The sequence below is a fragment of the Vulpes lagopus genome, chromosome 7, assembly GCF_018345385.1.
Source record: "Vulpes lagopus strain Blue_001 chromosome 7, ASM1834538v1, whole genome shotgun sequence".
Classification (NCBI taxonomy): Eukaryota; Metazoa; Chordata; class Mammalia; order Carnivora; family Canidae; genus Vulpes; species Vulpes lagopus.
This window is the reverse complement of record NC_054830.1, coordinates 112,670,946-112,690,173: the sequence shown is the minus strand read 5'-3', so window position 1 is coordinate 112,690,173 and position 19,228 is coordinate 112,670,946. Positions and strand designations below refer to the sequence as shown.

The 19,228-nt window shown below is 34.6% G+C and overlaps 1 protein-coding gene across 10 annotated transcripts in view; it reads right to left on the bottom strand.

Moving 5' to 3' along the window:
• Positions 1-19,228, bottom strand: part of RAPGEF6 (Rap guanine nucleotide exchange factor 6) — a 186,534-nt gene that overhangs the window by 41,296 nt on the left and 126,010 nt on the right. For all 10 annotated transcript variants that reach the window (XM_041762080.1, XM_041762085.1, XM_041762081.1 and 7 more), the window contains 3 exons: positions 16,275-16,515; positions 9,286-9,443; positions 1,197-1,437 (listed from right to left, as the gene is read on the bottom strand). In XM_041762080.1, coding sequence (XP_041618014.1) covers positions 1,197-1,437; positions 9,286-9,443; positions 16,275-16,515 — 640 coding nt within the window. The remainder of the gene's footprint in view (positions 1-1,196; positions 1,438-9,285; positions 9,444-16,274; positions 16,516-19,228) is intronic.

The window sequence follows — 19,228 nt, the reverse complement described above, 5'->3', positions numbered from 1 at the left end:
TCTTATACTGTTCACATGCCTAAAAGAACACTATAAATGTGTTGAGACCCATTACAGTAGTTAATAAAATTCTATCTAACATTTATAGGGTAGGTTAACTCATTCATTCTTCTAACATTCCTATGCGGTAGGTTGTATTATCATCATTCCCATTTTTTGATGAGAAAATTCAAGCAAAGAGGAAACCAAATAACGTCCTTTGATTACACAGCCAGAACTGGGACTTACCCACCCTGCTGAACACTCTGGCTCCAGGGCTTATGCTCTTAAGCACTATGTATAGCAGCAAGGCAGAATTAACCTCCTCTCTCTTACCAGCAACCATGGGGGGTGAGTCATTTTAAGGTTTCTAAGGATCTTAACTCTATATATGAATTTAGGTTCACTAAAAAGTACATATTATTCTCTCAGAAAATCACCAGAGTAAACAATAAATGTACTATAGAAACAATGTTCTAGCTGATCAAATAATTTACAGAGCACACTGTTTAAAGTTTTAAAATGTTCTTGCATATTCATGGTAGGAAAACTACTTAGAAAAATAACTATAAAAATTCTGCCTTCTCCTGCCCAGAGTACATTTTAGCCATACTAAAAACAAATTTGTAATTTAACACATACGTACTCAGATACATATAAAGATAAATATTATTTGGTTTCCCCTCTAAAAAACGGATAGGACTATGCCAGTGGTTCTAAGAATTTATTTCAAAAGGAGAGCTAAAATATTTTAGCAAATTATCCTCCCTTTCCTTCTCCCACTTTTGGGTAGTCCTTATGAGTGCTAACACTCTGAGATCCCATTTACACAATTATGGAGACAAAGTGGAAAAAAAGAGGAATCCTACTTTAATTTTAGAGAAAATTCAGTGACCCTAAGGCATGATGTTTCTATTTTAAAATATCTGTTTTTTACACATAATCTTCAAAAAAACATATAGATGAAAGGGATTAAGAGGTATAAAACTTCCAGTTATATAATAACTCATGGAGATGAAAACTACAGCATAGGAAATATAGTCAATAATACTGTAATAACATTGTATGATGACTACACTTTTCATGCTGAGCACTGAGTAACACACAGAACTATCCAACATGCTGTACATCGGAAACTATAACACAATATTGTAGCTAATTAAACTACAATTTAAACAAATCTAGAAATAAGTACATTCACTAATAAACACATTCACCTTCCATTGAGCTGAATTCTATCAGCTAATTTGGAGAATTGGTCTGGAAGTCTTCTTTGTTTTATGACACCCTCAGGAGTAACAGAAACTTCACAGAGAGAATACGTGTCGGATGCACCAGTCAAACCAAATTCATGAACAGCATGACAGACAACTTCTTTAGCTGTAGTGTCTTTACTGATGATAATGTAGCAACTTTGTTGATCTGCTTTGAAAACTCTTATAACTTGATCAGGAATATCTATATAAATACAAAAGTGTGCCTTATTATTTTCAAGACAATTAAATTGTTCAAAAAGCAATTTAGAACAAAAAGATCCCTCTGGACAGAGATATACACATTATTTATTTCAGGAAGTTAACAAAAATCACTGCTGCATTTATTGATAAATAAATGTATCTACCATTTCAGGTGACAAAGTACTAACATATATGTTCATAGAAAGACACAAAAAGATAAAAATTATGATTTGGAAGCCACGATAATTTCTATTTATCACAAACATTCTGATGTCATTAAATACTCTTTGACAAAATAATTTTTAATAGAGGCATAGGATTCCATAACATGTATATTTTTAAATTATCCAAACCTTTAATGACAGACATTTAGGTTTCATATCTTTTACAATAACACTGTGATGAATAATACCCCCTTCTCCTTCCTGGTAGATAAACCAGAACTATCCAACATGCTGTACATTTGAAACTAACACAATATTGCAGTTGCAGGCAATCTGATTATTTTCTCAGAAAATACAGAAAGGAGTGAGGAAATGGGAGGGGAAGAAAGAGACAGAATTTGCTGGGTTGAGGGAGGGCATGCATATTTTAAAGGCTTTTGAAATATATTGCCAAAACATTCTCAAGAGAGGTTATGATATTTTATAATGCTAGACTATAAAGAGAGTAATTTTAATCACATTCTTATCAAAGTGTTCATTAGGATTTTTTCATTTTGAAATTTCTATGTTTTTCCTTCTCTAAAAATATGTCATTATCTTACTTTATTTCTTTGATTACCAGTAAGATTCACTAGTTTAATAAGTGATTAATATTGCTACTTTTTAAAAATACTCTTTGGTATTCTTTATGATTTTTCTTATTGAATTATACTAGATATCAACACCCAGTCTACTATACAGTGGCACAGGTTTTCCTATTGTTCTATTTTAACACAGGAAAATTTTAAATATTCATGGAGTTAAACCTTAGACTTTATCTTTGTGATTTCTGCTATTAGTAGACAAATCCTAATTCAGTATATACACAAGTAAATAATGATATCCCTTTCCTCCTATTCTACCTTATTTTGTCATATTGCATTGGCTAAACTCCCAAAACAATGTTCACTATGATGACACTGGGCTAATTTTTAGCATTATTCAATGTAAGTAAAAAGTGATTTGACAGCATGAACACACGGTATATTTCCCAATTATTTCTTAATATTAATTATAAATATACTGAATGTTAATATCTAATATTCACCAACTTCCTGATAATAAGTCGTTAAAAGATTTTGTTCTTGGGACACCCAGGTGGTTCAGTGGTTGAGCGTCTGGCTTTGGCTCAGGTTGTGATCCTAGAGTCCCAGGATCGAGTCCTGCATCGGGCTCCCTGCATAGAGCCTGCTTCTCCCTCTGCCTGTGTCTCTGCCTCTCTCCCTCTCTCTCTCTCATGAATAAAATCTTGAAAAAAATTTTTTTTTGCTTTTTAAATTGGGAAAAATGTATTATTTGTGGGGTTTTTTGGTAAGGACTACAATTGGATTGGGAGATTTTGATGGCTCAAGTAATTATATATGGTTTGTGTAGCACTATCTTACCATCTCTACATACATGATTAACTTTTAGAGATGAAGAAAAATGACCAATTTGTCTCAAAGTCATCTCAAGTACAATTCTGACTAGAGCAAAGAAAAGAGTAACAAAAGAGACGTGGCAGAAGATAATTCCACAGAATTATCTGTGGTTCACAGCACAAAAAGAGACGCCCAAGACTGGAAAATTCAACCAAACATATATGAATGCCAGGAAAATGGAGTCTTAAGTGTTCTAGGTTTACTGTCAAGTGAAGCAGAAGGCTTCATGTATTCAGTCAAGTCCCTGTCCTAAGATGTATGCACCAAACATGCTTTCTTGATGTATGCAAATATTTGAGTCACCAAAAGCCTCTTGTTCATAATTTTTTGCAGTGAGTCAATCTTTAGGGTGCTTGGTGACATCAGGTTTCTAAACCTCCAAGTCTTAAGGTTAGACTGTTTTACAATCCACCCCAGTCAGAGATGCTTGAAAATGTTTTCAAGCAGAGGGAAATTACAGTTTGTCAAGAGAAAGACAGTAAACAAAAGGGTTTCATTATCCCCCTGAACTCTATAAAAAATGTCAAACAACTGACTATTGCTATCTGTACTGTTCCTAGCCTCTCTATAAAAATAGGCCTCAGTTGTCTGGGGCTCTAGAATTGGATTAGTTTACTAGGTCTTTGCCAGCAGGACTGGTTGACCTTGAGGGAAAGTGGAAATGCTCTGATCCCTTTTATTAATTTCTCCAGATAAAGCTATTCACAAAGAGGGACGCCTGGGTGGCTCAGGGGTTGAGCGTTTGCCTTTGGCTCAGGGGATGATCTTGGGGTCCTGGGGATCGAGTGCTGCATCATGTTCCCTGCAGAGAGCTTGATTCTCCTTCTGCCTATGTCTCTGCTTCTCTCACTGTGTCTATCATAATAAATAAATAAAAAAAATAAAATTAAAAAAAAAAAGCTTTCACAAAGACACACTAGGAATTTGCACATATTTCATTTTCTCTTCTTTTATATCCAAATACTATTAACATCTTCTGGGAAGGAACTCAGACTTGTGTATCTTGTTAAACAGTACTTAAAAAGTCATACTTTATTAAAGTTATTTGTTTCCCACGTGAAGGCCAAACTGTTACATAATCACATCACATAAGAGGGATCTGGACACCATGAATGGGTACGTCTAAAATAGATCCATAAAAGGGATTATCTAAGGGCACCCTATTATCTAAACCCTGATAAATCTGCCAAGGTATTAAATACCAAACCAGAAAATGATTTGGAAAAACATTAGAAGAAAACATTTTTTTGCACTATTATCATTGTCCCAGTAAAACTTCTTCTGTTTTAAAACTGTGACATATATAACATACATATTCTTCACTAACATGTTTGTTGTTAGAGGGACATCGTATGTGTCAAGTAATATTTAACACAGGGAAGATACTTTAATGTCATGTGATCAGATGAATGGTAGACATGAGGTTAGAGTAAAGGTGAATCAAGAAAAATGATCATTTCAAATTTTAGGCATGAAACAAATGCACATAAAAATATAACCATATTATAATAGAATTCATATTTTCATTCATAATATAATTCATATTTTATTAAAAAAATCTTATGTAACAGGTAAATGAATTTAAGAAAAGGAATCTCCAATATCTGAACTTTCAACCCAAAGGCAGAATTTCTAGAATGCTAACTATAATCCTCCTGAATAAAATAAATAACATACTCGAAGGATTCATGTATTGACCCTGATATTACAATAAAGATGGGGACTTTTTAAATAAGATGGTAAGGACAAAACCAAAGACTGTCTATTGATCATACTTTAAGTTGTTAATTGAAGAATAAGTATTTATGGAGTGCTGGTTATATGTCAATAATTTTCCAAGTCATGAAGATATAGTACTAAATGAGATGGAACAGTCTCAGCTCTCAGGGACTTGCTTATAGTCAAGAGAGTAAGTGTTAGAAAGACAATCCATATGGTGAGAAAGTTTCACTAAGAAAACAAGGCAGTGGTATAATAGTAGAGATAAAGGATTGACACATTTGTTCTGTAAAGGGCCAAACAGTAAATATTTTAAGCTTTGCTGGACAAGAGGCAAAAGAGGTGATATTCTGTAGGTACATATATAATAAAAAATAAATTTCCACAAGAGTTTTCACAAAAATTCAAAATCTGACAATATAAACATAAAATATGGAAAGTTATATATAACCACAGATTTAGGCAACACTGTAAACACTCAAAAGGGGACTGGTGAAATGAAATGCTGTCAGCTGTTTAGAAAACTGTGGTAGAACAACAATACATTCTGAAGCAGGAAAGTATTTAAGGTATACTGCCAGGGGATATGGGCTATGTAGAAGAAAAGTATAGCATATAATTTGGGGTGAACAGAGTGGTGAACACATTTTATGTGCACTGAACTGTCTGGAAGGATATATGAAAAAGAAAGAATAGTTAATTCTGAGGAGTGGAGACTTATATTCTATCCTTTCTCTGCAGTTTGATTTTTTAAAAAATTTATGTTCTTTTAAAATAAAAAATTAGGGATGCCTGAGTGGCTCAGCAGTTGAATGTCTGTCTTTGGCTCATGGAGTGATCCTGGAGTTCTGGGATCGAGTCCCGCATCAGGCTCCTTGCATGGAGCCTGCTTCTTCCTCTGCCTGTGTCTCTGCCTCTCTCTTTTTGTGTTTCTCATTAATGAATAAATAAAATCTTAAAAAAATAGGAAAGAAAAATAAAAAATTAAAATAACTCAGACTTGTAATACTGAATCTGAAAGATTACTAAATATTAAAGAAATCAAATAAAAGGTTTGTGCTACTAAATGAAAAAGATGTAAACAAAAAGTAGATTCAGAAAAAAAATTTCCAGTTTTAGAATCCTTTTGACCACACCCTGAGTTCTTTAAGGCTTCATCTGGTATTAGGTCAAAAATTTTAAAAAAGCATATAAGTTATAGAACAGCATGCATACTCTGATTCTATAACTATAAAGATCTATCTATTCAAGGACAATGATGAAAAGAATACACACCAGTTTACACTGGCAAGCTTCAGAATAAAGCTACTTTATTCAACTCTGTACCATATGACTTTTTTAAAATAATAAAGCAGGGATGCCTGGGTGGCTCAGTGGTTGAGCGTCTGCCTTCAGCTCAGGGCATGATCCCAGGGTTTGGGCATAGAATCCCACATCAGGCTCCCTGCAGAGAACCTTGCTTCTCCCTCTGCCTGTGTGCTCTGCTTCTCTCTCTCTCTGTTTTTCATGAAGAGATCAATTAAAATCTTAAATAAAAATAAAAATAAAAAAACACTACACAGAAACATAAAAAATGGAATACCACAGTCTTCATGATACTTACAGTAAAAACCAATAGCTTAGGCAGCAAAACAAAGCAAAATCACAGAAAAGTCAGAAATCAAAAGCAAACTATTAACAGTTCTGTGGCTTTAACCCTACTCTCTAACAACAACTTTAAACAAGCAGCATAAACATAGCTGAGATGAACAGCAAGTTAATCAGACCTGGCTGATGTCACACATGTACTGTAATATATACACATGTGACATACACAGCTAACCTAAAATCCGGCGCTGTACTCTATAATTCACGGAACTGATTTAGAAACAAGTGGTAATGAGTATTTTACTCAACACAGATTTAACAGCACCACGAAAACGGTTTCATAAAGTTGCATATTTTGGAGTTTAAAAACATAATTTATAAGTTAAATACTTATCTTGTATGTGTTCATTATATTGCTGGTATGGATGCAGGCTGAAGACTGAGCTTTGTAGATGGACCTTTTCTGAACAGATTTTTATAAGAGCATCTTTGGCTCTTTCATCATGTTTTCAATGACCAAACTATGCAATCAATTAAATTGAGTAGCACTTCCTCTTCAAAAATCTGTATTTCAGTTCAATGGGGCTTACAGTGTCTAAATTTTAGTAATTCCAACTTCTTCCCTTCGTTCTCCCAGCTAAATCCCGAAATAACCGCTCTGTGCTCTCTCTACAACCATACCTTATTTCCTCACTCCCACTTCTAGATATACCACTGACAAAAATGCAGCCATAAAAATCATTTAATTTAAAAATCATCTGTCCCTAAATAACATCTTACGGAAGTATGCACTTAGTATGTACTTTGGTAGTGTAAAAATATCTTATTTGTGAGTGTTATGTAAGAAGTACTGCTACGGGAAATAGACAAATTCATGAAAATAAATTTCCATGCTCCTACTTGAAAGCAATGTAAGAAAGACAATGAAAATGTGCTAAAGATTTCTGGGAAAAGAGGGACTGCCTTCCTAGATAAGGTAACATTTGAGGTCAGCATCATGGAAGAAGAAAAAGTTCTCAGGATATGTAAGCAGAGAACACCACAGGCAGCATAAAGCATGAGCAAAGAAATCACAGTTGTGAAGATATGTGCCACACTCAGGAAAGACAGATGAGGTTAGAGTGGGGATAATGGCAGGAACAGAAGGCCATTAAACCCCAAGGGGATTTACAATCATGCTGTAAAAACTGGACATTGACAATTATTATGTTACTGAAGGTTACAAATCCACTCTGCCTTGTCATGATGGGGCTCAGACTGTGTAAAACCACATTCTTCTTTGCCAACTGGCCACCTCTTAGATTATGCCAAAAAAGAGGCATCAAAAGCAATTGTCAAATTAGAGAATGGAAAGAATTGCTGCTTTATGTTTCTTCTTAGTATTTGCTTCTTTACCATTTTAGGTAAATAGTTAACTTTATACCTCAACAATTCCTTTTATTAAATTGATTAAGTATCTGCTTATGACTGAAGCTTGACTAATACAAGAAGCACTAGAAATTCCTAAAACAAAGTAATGATTCATTAAAATCTTTGCTCCAGAAAGAACAGTGGCAGTCATGTCAAGAGAAGGATGTGTCAAAGACAGATTATTGGGTTTAGTACTCTCTAATATTTAAGAGGCAATTGAAATTAAAAAAACAAAAACAAAACCCAATGTACAGAATGAATTTCACCAAACTGTGTTTTTATGTTATGTCCAGTTTTTATTCAAGCTGCTATAAACTTTACTATTACACTTATATTCCCTCCTTTCTAATACTCAGATTCATATAATTGAGCTTCCTCCCTTTTGACAATAGCTGTTAGAAACTTCAGCATGAAAACTGAAGCTGAATCACAACTACGCTAATCTCTGTAGACCTACCTTTTTTCTCTTCTTGGACCCAATTATACATTTCAGTTTTAGTTGTATGTGTCTTCTACTGAAAGCAATCTCAAATCCTTTCCAGTGATGGATATACTAATAATTCCTAAGTTTTTCTTTCTTGTAATGACATTTTATATTATACTGGTAAGTAACAATTTCTGCCTCGGGGCATGAATAGATGCAGAAAAATTAACTTGATGTCCCATATGATGTTTAAACCCAAAAAAAGTAATGAAAAGATGCTAGTAGTATATTTAATTAACAACACATGACAATAAAACTCTAGCTTCAGGTGCTGGGGGAAAAATGTGTTTCTTTTTTTTTTTTTTTTTAATTAATTTTTATTGGTGTTCAATTTACCAACATACAGAAAAACACCCAGTGCTCATCCCATCAAGTGTCCACCTCAGTGCCCGTCACCCATTCCCCTCCAACACCCGCCCTCCTCCCCTTCAACCACCCCTAGTTCGTTTCCCCGAGTTAGGAGTCTTTATGTTCTGTCTCCCTTCCTGATATTTCCCAACATTTCTTTTCCCTTTCTTTATATTCCCTTTCACTATTATTCATATTCCCCAAATGAATGAGAACATACACTGTTTGTCCTTCTCCGATTGACTTATTTTGTCCTTCTCCGATTGACTTATTTGAAAAATGTGTTTCTAGAAAATTACTAACACATTTCAGTACATCACAGATGAGGCCACTGAGCCTACAATAAATTCCCTTCCCCTTTTCCACACCCTGGATAATTTGTTTCTTGACTGCGAAGCATTTCATAACTGCTTTCATTTCACTGCTCTGATAAGGGTTACCAAAAGACACCTAAATGTAATGTCTTTTCTATTTACTTCTACTTCATATTGGAGTAAGCACCATTCCATTCCAGCTTATACAAAAACACACAATGTTCTCTTTAGACTTTTGCAATAAGTCATAACCTTGACATAAGAGGGATGTAAGCAAATATACTATTTGATACACAAGGCTCCACCACCTAATTTGTCACTTTGGCAACAAAATGGCTATATGAAATCACAAATAAAAATTACCTGAAGGATTAGAAAAATCCAACATGCTGGTGGTAGGCTGCAAGAGATCAGGGCTGCTGGATGAGAGTGTTCCAGGAATAGGCATGATAGCCAGACTGTGCCTGCAGTGTCTTGTTCCCACAATGCTGTCATCTTGTGACTGGCTCAGGCCTCCATCACTTCAAAAGAATGTCACATATCACTTTAAAGTATTTGAGAATTCTTAATGGGGTAAACATTTCTTTCCTTTGTACACTAAGGCATGAAGACCAATTCAAAGTGGTGACTTAAAAAAATTATATAATTACAGCAATTTAAAAAACAGGACTATTAATAATGAATACACTAAAGTAAAATTTACTTATATACTAAACATTTAACCTATACATCTAAGTAATTCTACTACCTCATAAAGAAACAGTCATTCTGCATTTCTGTTGGTTTTGGTAGAGAAATTAAACCTGAACATTCAGGGAGCCTTTAAGATCAGCTAGTTTGGTGAACACTAATGCATGTATCCAACAATGTATAACACTACAGCAAAGTCTGCACTCTCAACCTAATAGGTTGGTGATCTTCTGGGCAAAGGACAGAGATGGATCTAAATCTGAACCAAAAACAGCAGGTTGTAGAAAACAAGGGGGCCAGGTCCAAGCAAAAAACAAGAGAAGTCTTTAAATGTATGAATAACCTGAGAATTGCCCAAACCAGTGAAAATGGGGAAATTAGGAGAGACAGCACACAGAAAAACAGTGAACACTGGGTACATGTGACAAGTAGAAAGAGGAACAAAGAGGACCAGAAATCAAAATAGAGGAAAAAGAATCATATAGTCTAATCATATAGTCTCTAAAGTTTATTCTAAGGACACATTATTTTTTGTGTGTTACCTCAAGTCTAATTATTTACCTGTTCCCTAGATGAGAACACCCAGACCACAGCAGAAAGCAAGTCCTCTAAAGTTAATTCCCTTTAAAGGTTTCCAAAATATCAATTAAATGGTCATATTTAGGAAAATAAAACACTCCTCTTTTAAAACACTTTAGAAGTTGAGAAGCCAGCCCCCACCCCGGCATGGGTGTGGGACCTGGGATCCAACCTGTGGCTTCCTGCCTGGCTTCAGAGGATACAGCAACCTTCCAGGCCTTTCTAAGATCCTGAGAAAGCACAACATGAGCAAGGCCTCCCACAGTGCACCTGGTACCTTCTCAGACTCCAGAGAGGCTCTGGGCTTGAAGAGGGGAAAGCCGGGGGTGGGGGGTGGGGGGGGGTGGGTGGGGGGGGGGTGGGGAGGGGGGAGGGGGAAGAATGTCTTCCTCACTTGGGAAGTCAGCATAAGACCTAGCAAGGCCACCCTGACTCCACACCCCAGCATTTCATTCATTAGATAATAGGTGCATTACTGCCAAATGACCTTATAATAACCCAGGCACCTTCTAAAGGATTTATGGTTTTGAATTGCTGCTTTTAATAATATTTGTTACATTTATACTTAACAGGAAAAATACGTTAAAGGGTTAAACCAATTGTTTAGGTTAACATTAATTCTCATCTATGTTTTATTCAATGTAGTGTTCTACCTAGTACTTGTTACACATACAGAAGTATCACAGAATACTTACCTGTTACCATGGAATGGATTAAATGAGTGGTAGGAGATACATCTAGAATATGTTAGAAGTAAAAAATAGGATTTAGGCAGATTAGGAAACTATGCCAGATGAAGTGCAGAGGACAGTTAAATAAACAACTAAAGGACTGCTAGCAGCCAGACAAGGAAGAGAGACCTAGGACAAGCAAGACTGCAAAGGAGTCAGGGAAAAGCATGAAGACATGGAAGAAAGCAAAAGTATGTGTCTCAAGAGCCAGCTATGCATATATATACATATATATATGTATTATATATGCATATATACATATATATTTATACATACATACATATATATAAATTTGAGTTATTAGCTATATGACCTCAGAGAAATTTGTTTCTGGACCTTGGTTTCCTCATCTAAAAATGTGACTGATACTATCTCTCCCAGAGCTGCCTTAAGGATTAAATTAGGTTATGTAGGTAAAGATTTTGGAAGAGAGGAACATACAATTCCAACTTTTAAGAAAATAGTGAAGTACTTTTACTAAAGTTAAAATAAAACAGTACACACCAGAAAGAATTTTTAAGGAATTCATACTGAAAAACAGAGAACGCAGGTGAATACAACAGGGACTATAGAAACAGGAAGTGTTTACCTGGGGAGAGAAAGCAGTCTAACCTGACAGAAATAAGGCTAAGAAAATACAATATCTGATAGGAATTTGTGCTTATGCTAAATTAGTTCCTTATAATTTGGTGTGTGTTGCTAAAGATCAGAGCTAAATGTTTCAAGGTTAGGTATGAGAGAAAATGGAAGGTGGCTTTCAGAGAAAATTGTACTTACAGCTTTGTAAGTAATCTCCAACAATTTAAATTATATGGAAAATAAATATTTAAAAACATAACAAGCTTTCTAATTTAATTTATTTACAAAAACAATCTGCCAATCTTTGAACACAGAGGGTCAAGTAACTGAATCCAAAGAAGCAAACTATTAAAAAAGTTAGCCAATCCTATCAATAACCACAGTAGAAGCAATTTAACAAGGTTAAAAAGTTATAATTTTCTATTAAAGGGAATTGGCTGCAATAGTTGCAGTAAGATGGAATTCACAATGGAGACTGAGAAAAGTGCATGAAACACTAAAAAGTCCTTCTCTCTTTTACTGATGTTATTTAACATTACCTCTGCTTTTTAATAAACAAAGACAGGACACTGTACAGATATAATAATGTAAAGCTGGTTATAAATTCACGGTAATTAAGGTATGAGCATGTATAAATGAAAACTACACTAATGTTATGTACAACTCATGCTATGACATGAATGAAACAGTATCTAATTGGCAAAATATCCATGCTTGTTTGGAAGCTGAACTGATAAAGTCCATTTGCAATTATGTCATTTCTTACCAAAACAGTCTCCTGAGAAGATGATGCAGTAACAGAAACAAAGATAGTTTTGAAAAATTCCTCGATAGTCCCCAACACTAAATCCACGTAGAATAAAAATTGTATTTTAGTTTCATATTATGAAACTGAAAAGGCTATTAAAAAAAAGAAAACTAAAAGCTGAGTGATTTAAAAAAATAGGACATTGGTTTTCCTAAATTTTGAAATATTCTCAAGTCAATAAATACCCATTGCTATGTCATTCACAGAGGTTCCTGAAAATGAGTAAATTTTTTCCACTTGCAATTTTTAGGAGAATTCTTTCATTTTAAAATTATGTCATGGTTAGGGACTTTGGGTATTATCTATTCGTATCTCAACTATTTGTTCCTTCCTTCCTTTCATATTCTTTGCTTGTCTGACAGATGCAGGTACTTTTTCTTCCAGTATTTCTATGACAACTCTTAAGAGAACTGAGCACTGCAAAAGGCAGGGATCAAGGGCCTCCTTTCAAAGAACCCTGACACATAGGAGATACTCAGGATTGTGGAACTAAATTCATTAAAATTTTTTTCTCACTTAAAAAATATTCATAGTAGAAAATTTAAAAAATATAGTGAACAAGAAGAGAAAATTATAACACCACACCCTATAGATAAATTAAAAAAATATGTAATATTTTTCCTTTCAGTTATTTTTACAATATATAGCACAATCTATTTAACCAATCCCTTGTAGCTAGACATCTAGGGTATTTCCAATTTTGTTTCATTACAGATAATACTACTAAGAACATCTGTATATAGATCTTCACCTAATTATTAGAAATGGAATTACTGACTCAAAGGCATGAATATTTTTAAAACTCTCAGTTAAAAAATGCCCAAATGCTTAAAGGAAAGGTTGCATGGTTTCATAATTCCAAGCAGTCTGAGCTTATTATCTGTCTGATATTATCAATTCGGGCCCTGACTATTCTCTTGTCAATCTGTGAAGAAACAAATGTTTTAAAAATAAATTGTGTATCCTTGATTGCTATTGATACAGCATACGTGATTCACATCCTCTGCCTTATTTTCCACTGAAGTTTTAGTGATTTTTTTGTGTGTATCTATTAAAAGCTACCGTAATTCATTTGTAATGATCAAGTACCAAGAAACAGGACATACATTCATTCTCAAAACTGCAAAGCAACCAGTCTGACAAATTAGTTTTCTCTGTAAAACAGGCTCCAGTAGAAAACCTTTATGATTTCTACTAAAATAACCTATTTTGGGGGGATTTATATGGCTGAAATTATTAGCATTTTACTTCACTGAAACATGTTTAGAAAAGATAGTTTAATATTAACTCCTGAAGTGCAGTATTTTATTAATGTTTTCATTCATAGCCAATAGCCTATTGGCACAAGAGACTCAATACATCACTAAATGGAAAAAAAAAATTCCCTTCTGAGTGAACTATTTCTACTAGATTTTTCATTCTGCGGGGTACCAATATAAAGAAATAATGCTTAAAATACTCAAATGACTGCTCTTGGCCACATTAATTTCTATGACTTCTACTGTAACTGAAGATAGAATCCAGCAGTAAAACCAATTCCCATGCCCTAAAGGAGATACTGTAGAGATCAGTTGCCTGACCTTCAGACAGAGCTGACTGGAATCTGACACTAAACAAGCAAAAGTCAGTTAAACCACTGTTCTCTGATTCTACAGAAAATGTCACAATTATGCCCCTGTTCAAATAAAAACCAGTTAAGAAAGACAGTATGTATTCTACACCAAATCCACCAGGATTTCCAGCCATGGAAAAGCACTTATCTATCTCTTCCAGCAATGGATAGCACTTAACTATCTCTCCTGCTTCATTACTATATGCACACACACAAGGCATTACCTCCTGAGAACTCCCTTTGTGAACTCTTCTCTGCCTTCTGGTCCTCTGTTTTCCCTTTTGCTCATTGCCCTTATAAAGCTTCTGGTCATCCAAAATAGTCTTCTATCTTTATATTGTGAGCTAGCCCCTCTTATATTCTCCTTACTTAATTCTCATTCATAAGAATAAGACTATTCTTCCAGTGCTTGCTATCCTGCTATCATACTACAGTATGCTCAATATTAAAAGAACTTTACTATTTTATTTTATTTTTTTAATTAATTAATTTATTTATGATAGTCACAGAGAGAGAGAGAGGCAGAGACACAGGCAGAGGGAGAAGCAGGCTCCATGCACCGGGAGCCCGACGTGGGATTCGATCCCAGGTCTCCAGGATCGCGCCCTGGGCCAAAGGCAGGCGCCAAACCGCTGCGCCACCCAGGGATCCCGAACTTTACTATTTTAAAGTTATCATTTTTATAAACTTACCTCAAGGAGGGCAGTTGCTAAGAAACAATAAGTAACAGACTGTAGAAATGAGTGACATTTAAGAGCAGAGCTCAGGATGTGTCAATTCTCTGTGAGCCCCAAATTAAATAAAAAACAAATATGTTTCCAACTGGAAATAAGAACTCAGGAAGAGCATTTTCTGATCAGGCACTCTTTGAGATCTTGAACTCTAAAAAGTTGGGAGTTGATATCTACCTACTTCCAAGTTGCCTCCTAATTAGTGTCCTTGCTATTACTACTACTACATCATGCTGCACTGTCAACCCCAAACCACCAAACACAACTAACAGAGCCTCTATGGCTCCCTCCGATGACATGAAGGGAGTCCATATCTTCAGTAAAATATTTAAAGTTCATCATAATGTACCACTTATCTATCTCTCCTGCTTCATCACTATATGACACACACAAATACACTCTACCTAACCTACCAAGCTTGTTCTTGCCTTTGTATGTATCAAAACATTTATCATCCTGTAATGTTTGCTCTCCCTTTTTAGATCATCAACTCTTGGAGAATAAAAAACTTGCTCTTTCTACAGTTCTATAGTTGGACACTATGCCTAGTGTATACTGTGTGGAGAATAAAGGGTTCATGATATGAATTCCTGAGAGTTAGGAACTACCTCTTTTAAGCTCTATAATTCTCACTGAGCATAGTGCTGGGAACTACCAGGAGTCAAATATTCTCTGTAAGTATGTTGTACTTGAATATGCTTTCTTTTCCTTTTCTTTTTTTCTCATTCACTGTCTTAAATTATTCTACAAATACTAAGTGCCTTCTACGTGCTAAGTACTAAACTTGATTAGAACTTTTGTGATTCTTTTAAGTAGCTCACGTAAAATATATAGATATAATATATATGCTAGACTCATTCCCAGTAGTGACACTTCAGTGTCACTGAATTCCTAAGTGTCACTGATTCCTTAAGTATTTTAGAGACTTCTATTTAAAATCTCAAGGTTTGGGATCCCTGGGTGGCGCAGCGGTTTGGCGCCTGTCTTTGGCCCAGGGCGCGATCCTGGATACCCGGGATTGAATCCCATGTCAGGCTCCCGGTGCATGGAGCCTGCTTCTCCCTCTGCCTATGTCTCTGCCTCTCTCTCTCTCTCTCTCTGTATGACTATCATAAATAAAAATTAAATTAAAATAAAATAAAATAAAATCTCAAGGTTTTATTCAGTTTTGATGACCTCTCAATTTAGAAATAGAAACATTTTGATTAAAAAGGTCACTTAGAATTCAGGAAGGAATAAATAGTGCAATAAGAAAAAGATGATTTAAAGGACAAAAAACTAGTATCAGCAAAGGTATCCCTAAGTTTTAAGATGTCCCAATTTGTACATCAAAGGACTGAAATTAGACCAAAAATACACAAGATTTCAAAAACTAAAACGGGTAGTCATTCCTAAAATTCAAAACAAAGCTACTGGAAGAATATATAATCTAGCAGTGGTAATATCATAGAAACAATGGAAACATATTGGGAATTTATTTTCTTATTTGTGGATTACTTACAGATTTTATGATGCATTAGTTTTATAAAAACCAACACTGACCCCAAATTCCCATCCCCCAAATAAAATTTTACAGTCAATTGGAAAATGTTTATTACATCACTGAGATTAGCATTACCTACCTAAACAGTTTTGGAGGTAAGATACTAAACCGTGTTTTATCCAAAATTTTCCTAATTTTGTTTCTTCCACCGGAAACAGTGTTTGCTTTTATTTTCTTATTTCCTTTCTCCTGTGATGTGTGTTCAATATCTCCTGGTACATCCTGGATTGAATGGCGATTACTTTTTTTTTCAGCAATTTTAGGAATATGAGGAACACCAGATTTTTCTTGTTCAGTCCTACTAAGTAATTCTTTGAACACTGTGGAAATAAATAAATAAACTTGTCATTTCTTTTCATTAGCAAGATTTCATAGGAACAACAAATTTGAAAGATAAAGTCACTTTCTATTACATGGCCTTTTAGTCTCATTCATTAAACATTAGAAAATGTATACTAATCCTTGATCAGCCATATCCCACTTTTCAGTTTTTTAAGATTTTTAAGTAATCTTGATACCCAACCTGGGGTTCAAACCCATGACCCCAATATCAAGAGTCATATGCTCCACCAAATGAACCTGCCAGGCACCCATAAGAACATATTCCAATTGTTTTTAAAAAGTAGGCTCCCTGCCCAAATTAGGGCTCGAACTCATGACCCTGAGATCTAGAGCTGCGTGTTCTACCAAGTGAGCCAGCCAGGTGTCCCTTGCTTCAGTTTTTATAAACGACCATACTTCTGATATTGTCCAAAAGTGATAAAAGAGTCACTGGCAAACATGGAAGTGGGCAGGCAGAATATTTGAAAAGCCCAGGGCTTCCTATTTAGCAAGAACTGCTACATAATAATAATAATATAATTGCTAGTCAACTGAAATTTTATAGAAACAAGTATTTAGATTTTATTATTTACATGTTATTCCTTAAAGTATATATAATTTGAGACGAGATAGAAATACTGTAGTGAGGCTCAGTTTTGTAAAATTTAGCCATTAAAAAAAAAAAGTTTTGCTGGACCAGTTTTTACCAGAAATCAGAAGCACTAAATTTCATAATAAATGACAATTTCCTCGAGATCACATTTATGAGAGTTCTATCACTGAGTAAAGAAGCTAATAAAAATTCACTACAGGGGTCTGAAGCAAATGACCTATCATTGTTAGGTAACTTCATGTTAACTCAAAGTCTGAAGAGTTATTTCATCCTTAAGGAAAGTGAAAGCACACTGGAAGTTGTGCCTGTCTTGCAATCTCTGCCTAGATCAGATTTTTCACGTTGTCAGTGGGAGCTATACTTCTTTGGAATCAGGTGAAAAAAAGACTAATCTGTGTAAGACTATCTAGTAACTACAATTAGGAATTAGCGTCACCTATTCCAGTTAGGATAACCTATATAACCTATGTTTCACTAACCAATGTCATGAAAAAATTACTTTTGGTTGTTTCAAATATGTATTCTTAAATAAGACAAATCAACTACTAAGGGGAAGAAAAACCTAAAAAAATAAATGCCAATGTAGAAGGTAACCTAAAAACTCATGGTGTCTGGGAAGGTCTGAATAAAAGAAAAATGAAGCTATATATTATTGAATATGCAGGCCTTCAGAAGATATAGCTTTTAATGGTACTACTTGGTACCTTTAGAGAAGAAAAGCTTTAAACTGTATAAATGTGCACTGAAAACAGAAAACTGTGATCTTTTTGTTGTTGTTTCAGAGATAAATCAATCAAAAGTTTCCTTCGATATCAAATGAATTACAAGTCAGATTCCAACAAAGACTTAAAGATTAATGCATTGGAACATAAAACAGCTTGATACTCAGTCGTACAAGTGGACCATCTTAAAAATTTCAACCAGGATGATATATTACCAAAGCATATAGAAAGTTTATGAAAAGCACATTTTCTGTCTTTAAAATAACAGAAATCTTTAGGAGTCACCTTTTAAAGATATTTTGCTTGATTAAAAAGCAATAAATTCCTTTTAGTTCTTTCTGAATATTTTGCTTTATCTTAAGCCTAGTGGTAAAGGTAAAGATGCTGTTTAGAGCTAAAATCTATATGCACTTACGCAAAAAATATTTACTGACCTACAAACACATGCCAGGAACTCTACCAAATGTCTGCAGATTTCCCCTATTATGGAACAGTAAGTCTAAGATACATGCATGGTACAGAAAGAATATAACCAAAGGAATGTAGCAGGAAAGGGAAAATCATCCCTAATTAAGTCACTGTGTAAGAAGAGTTCAGTAAGGTGAGTAGACTTTAACTAGACAAAGGGAGGGGAAGGAGGAATTACTCTAGGTAGAGGAAATCTCAAGTTTCAAGTCCCTGTTGCAAAAGGAAACTTCAAGAAAATTAAGATGACTGGGAAACCAGGTAGATTGGGCCTAAAAATGCTCTGGTGAGGTCTAACTTTTCTGACACACACATACACATACACACACAACACACCACAAGCAAGCAAAGTCAAAAGACAACTTGTGGAAATATCTGCAACCTTTAAGACTAAAAGATACTGTCCTTTTTTAAAATAACACAAACAATAAAAAATAAGAAACTCAGTATAAAAATGGAAAATGAAAAGACCTTGTGGAAAAGAAATGGTAACATGTAAAAAAGGTGCTCAGTTTCCCTCATCATTAAATGATGTAGATCCAATAACCCAAAAGTTGATTATATCCACTGCAGAGGCATTCTTACACAATGGTAAATAAAAGTGGAGGTAGATGGAGATTAACCCACCTTATCGGTATATCTGTTTAAGCATAGAAGTACAAAGGATTTTTATTTCAAAAATATAAATAGCAAAAACTAGAAAACAACCTAAAATATCCATCAATATGACATTAGCTCAATAGATAATAATACGGCAATAGATTTCTAGTCAACAATTACACAAGTAAATCTGTATCAACTCTTGTGCAAAGATCCAGAATAATGTACACAGTGTGGTTCCACTATACCTTTCTTCAATGTTTTATTTTCTAAAACTTACACATGTATTAGTTTTATTAAAACATTAAAATG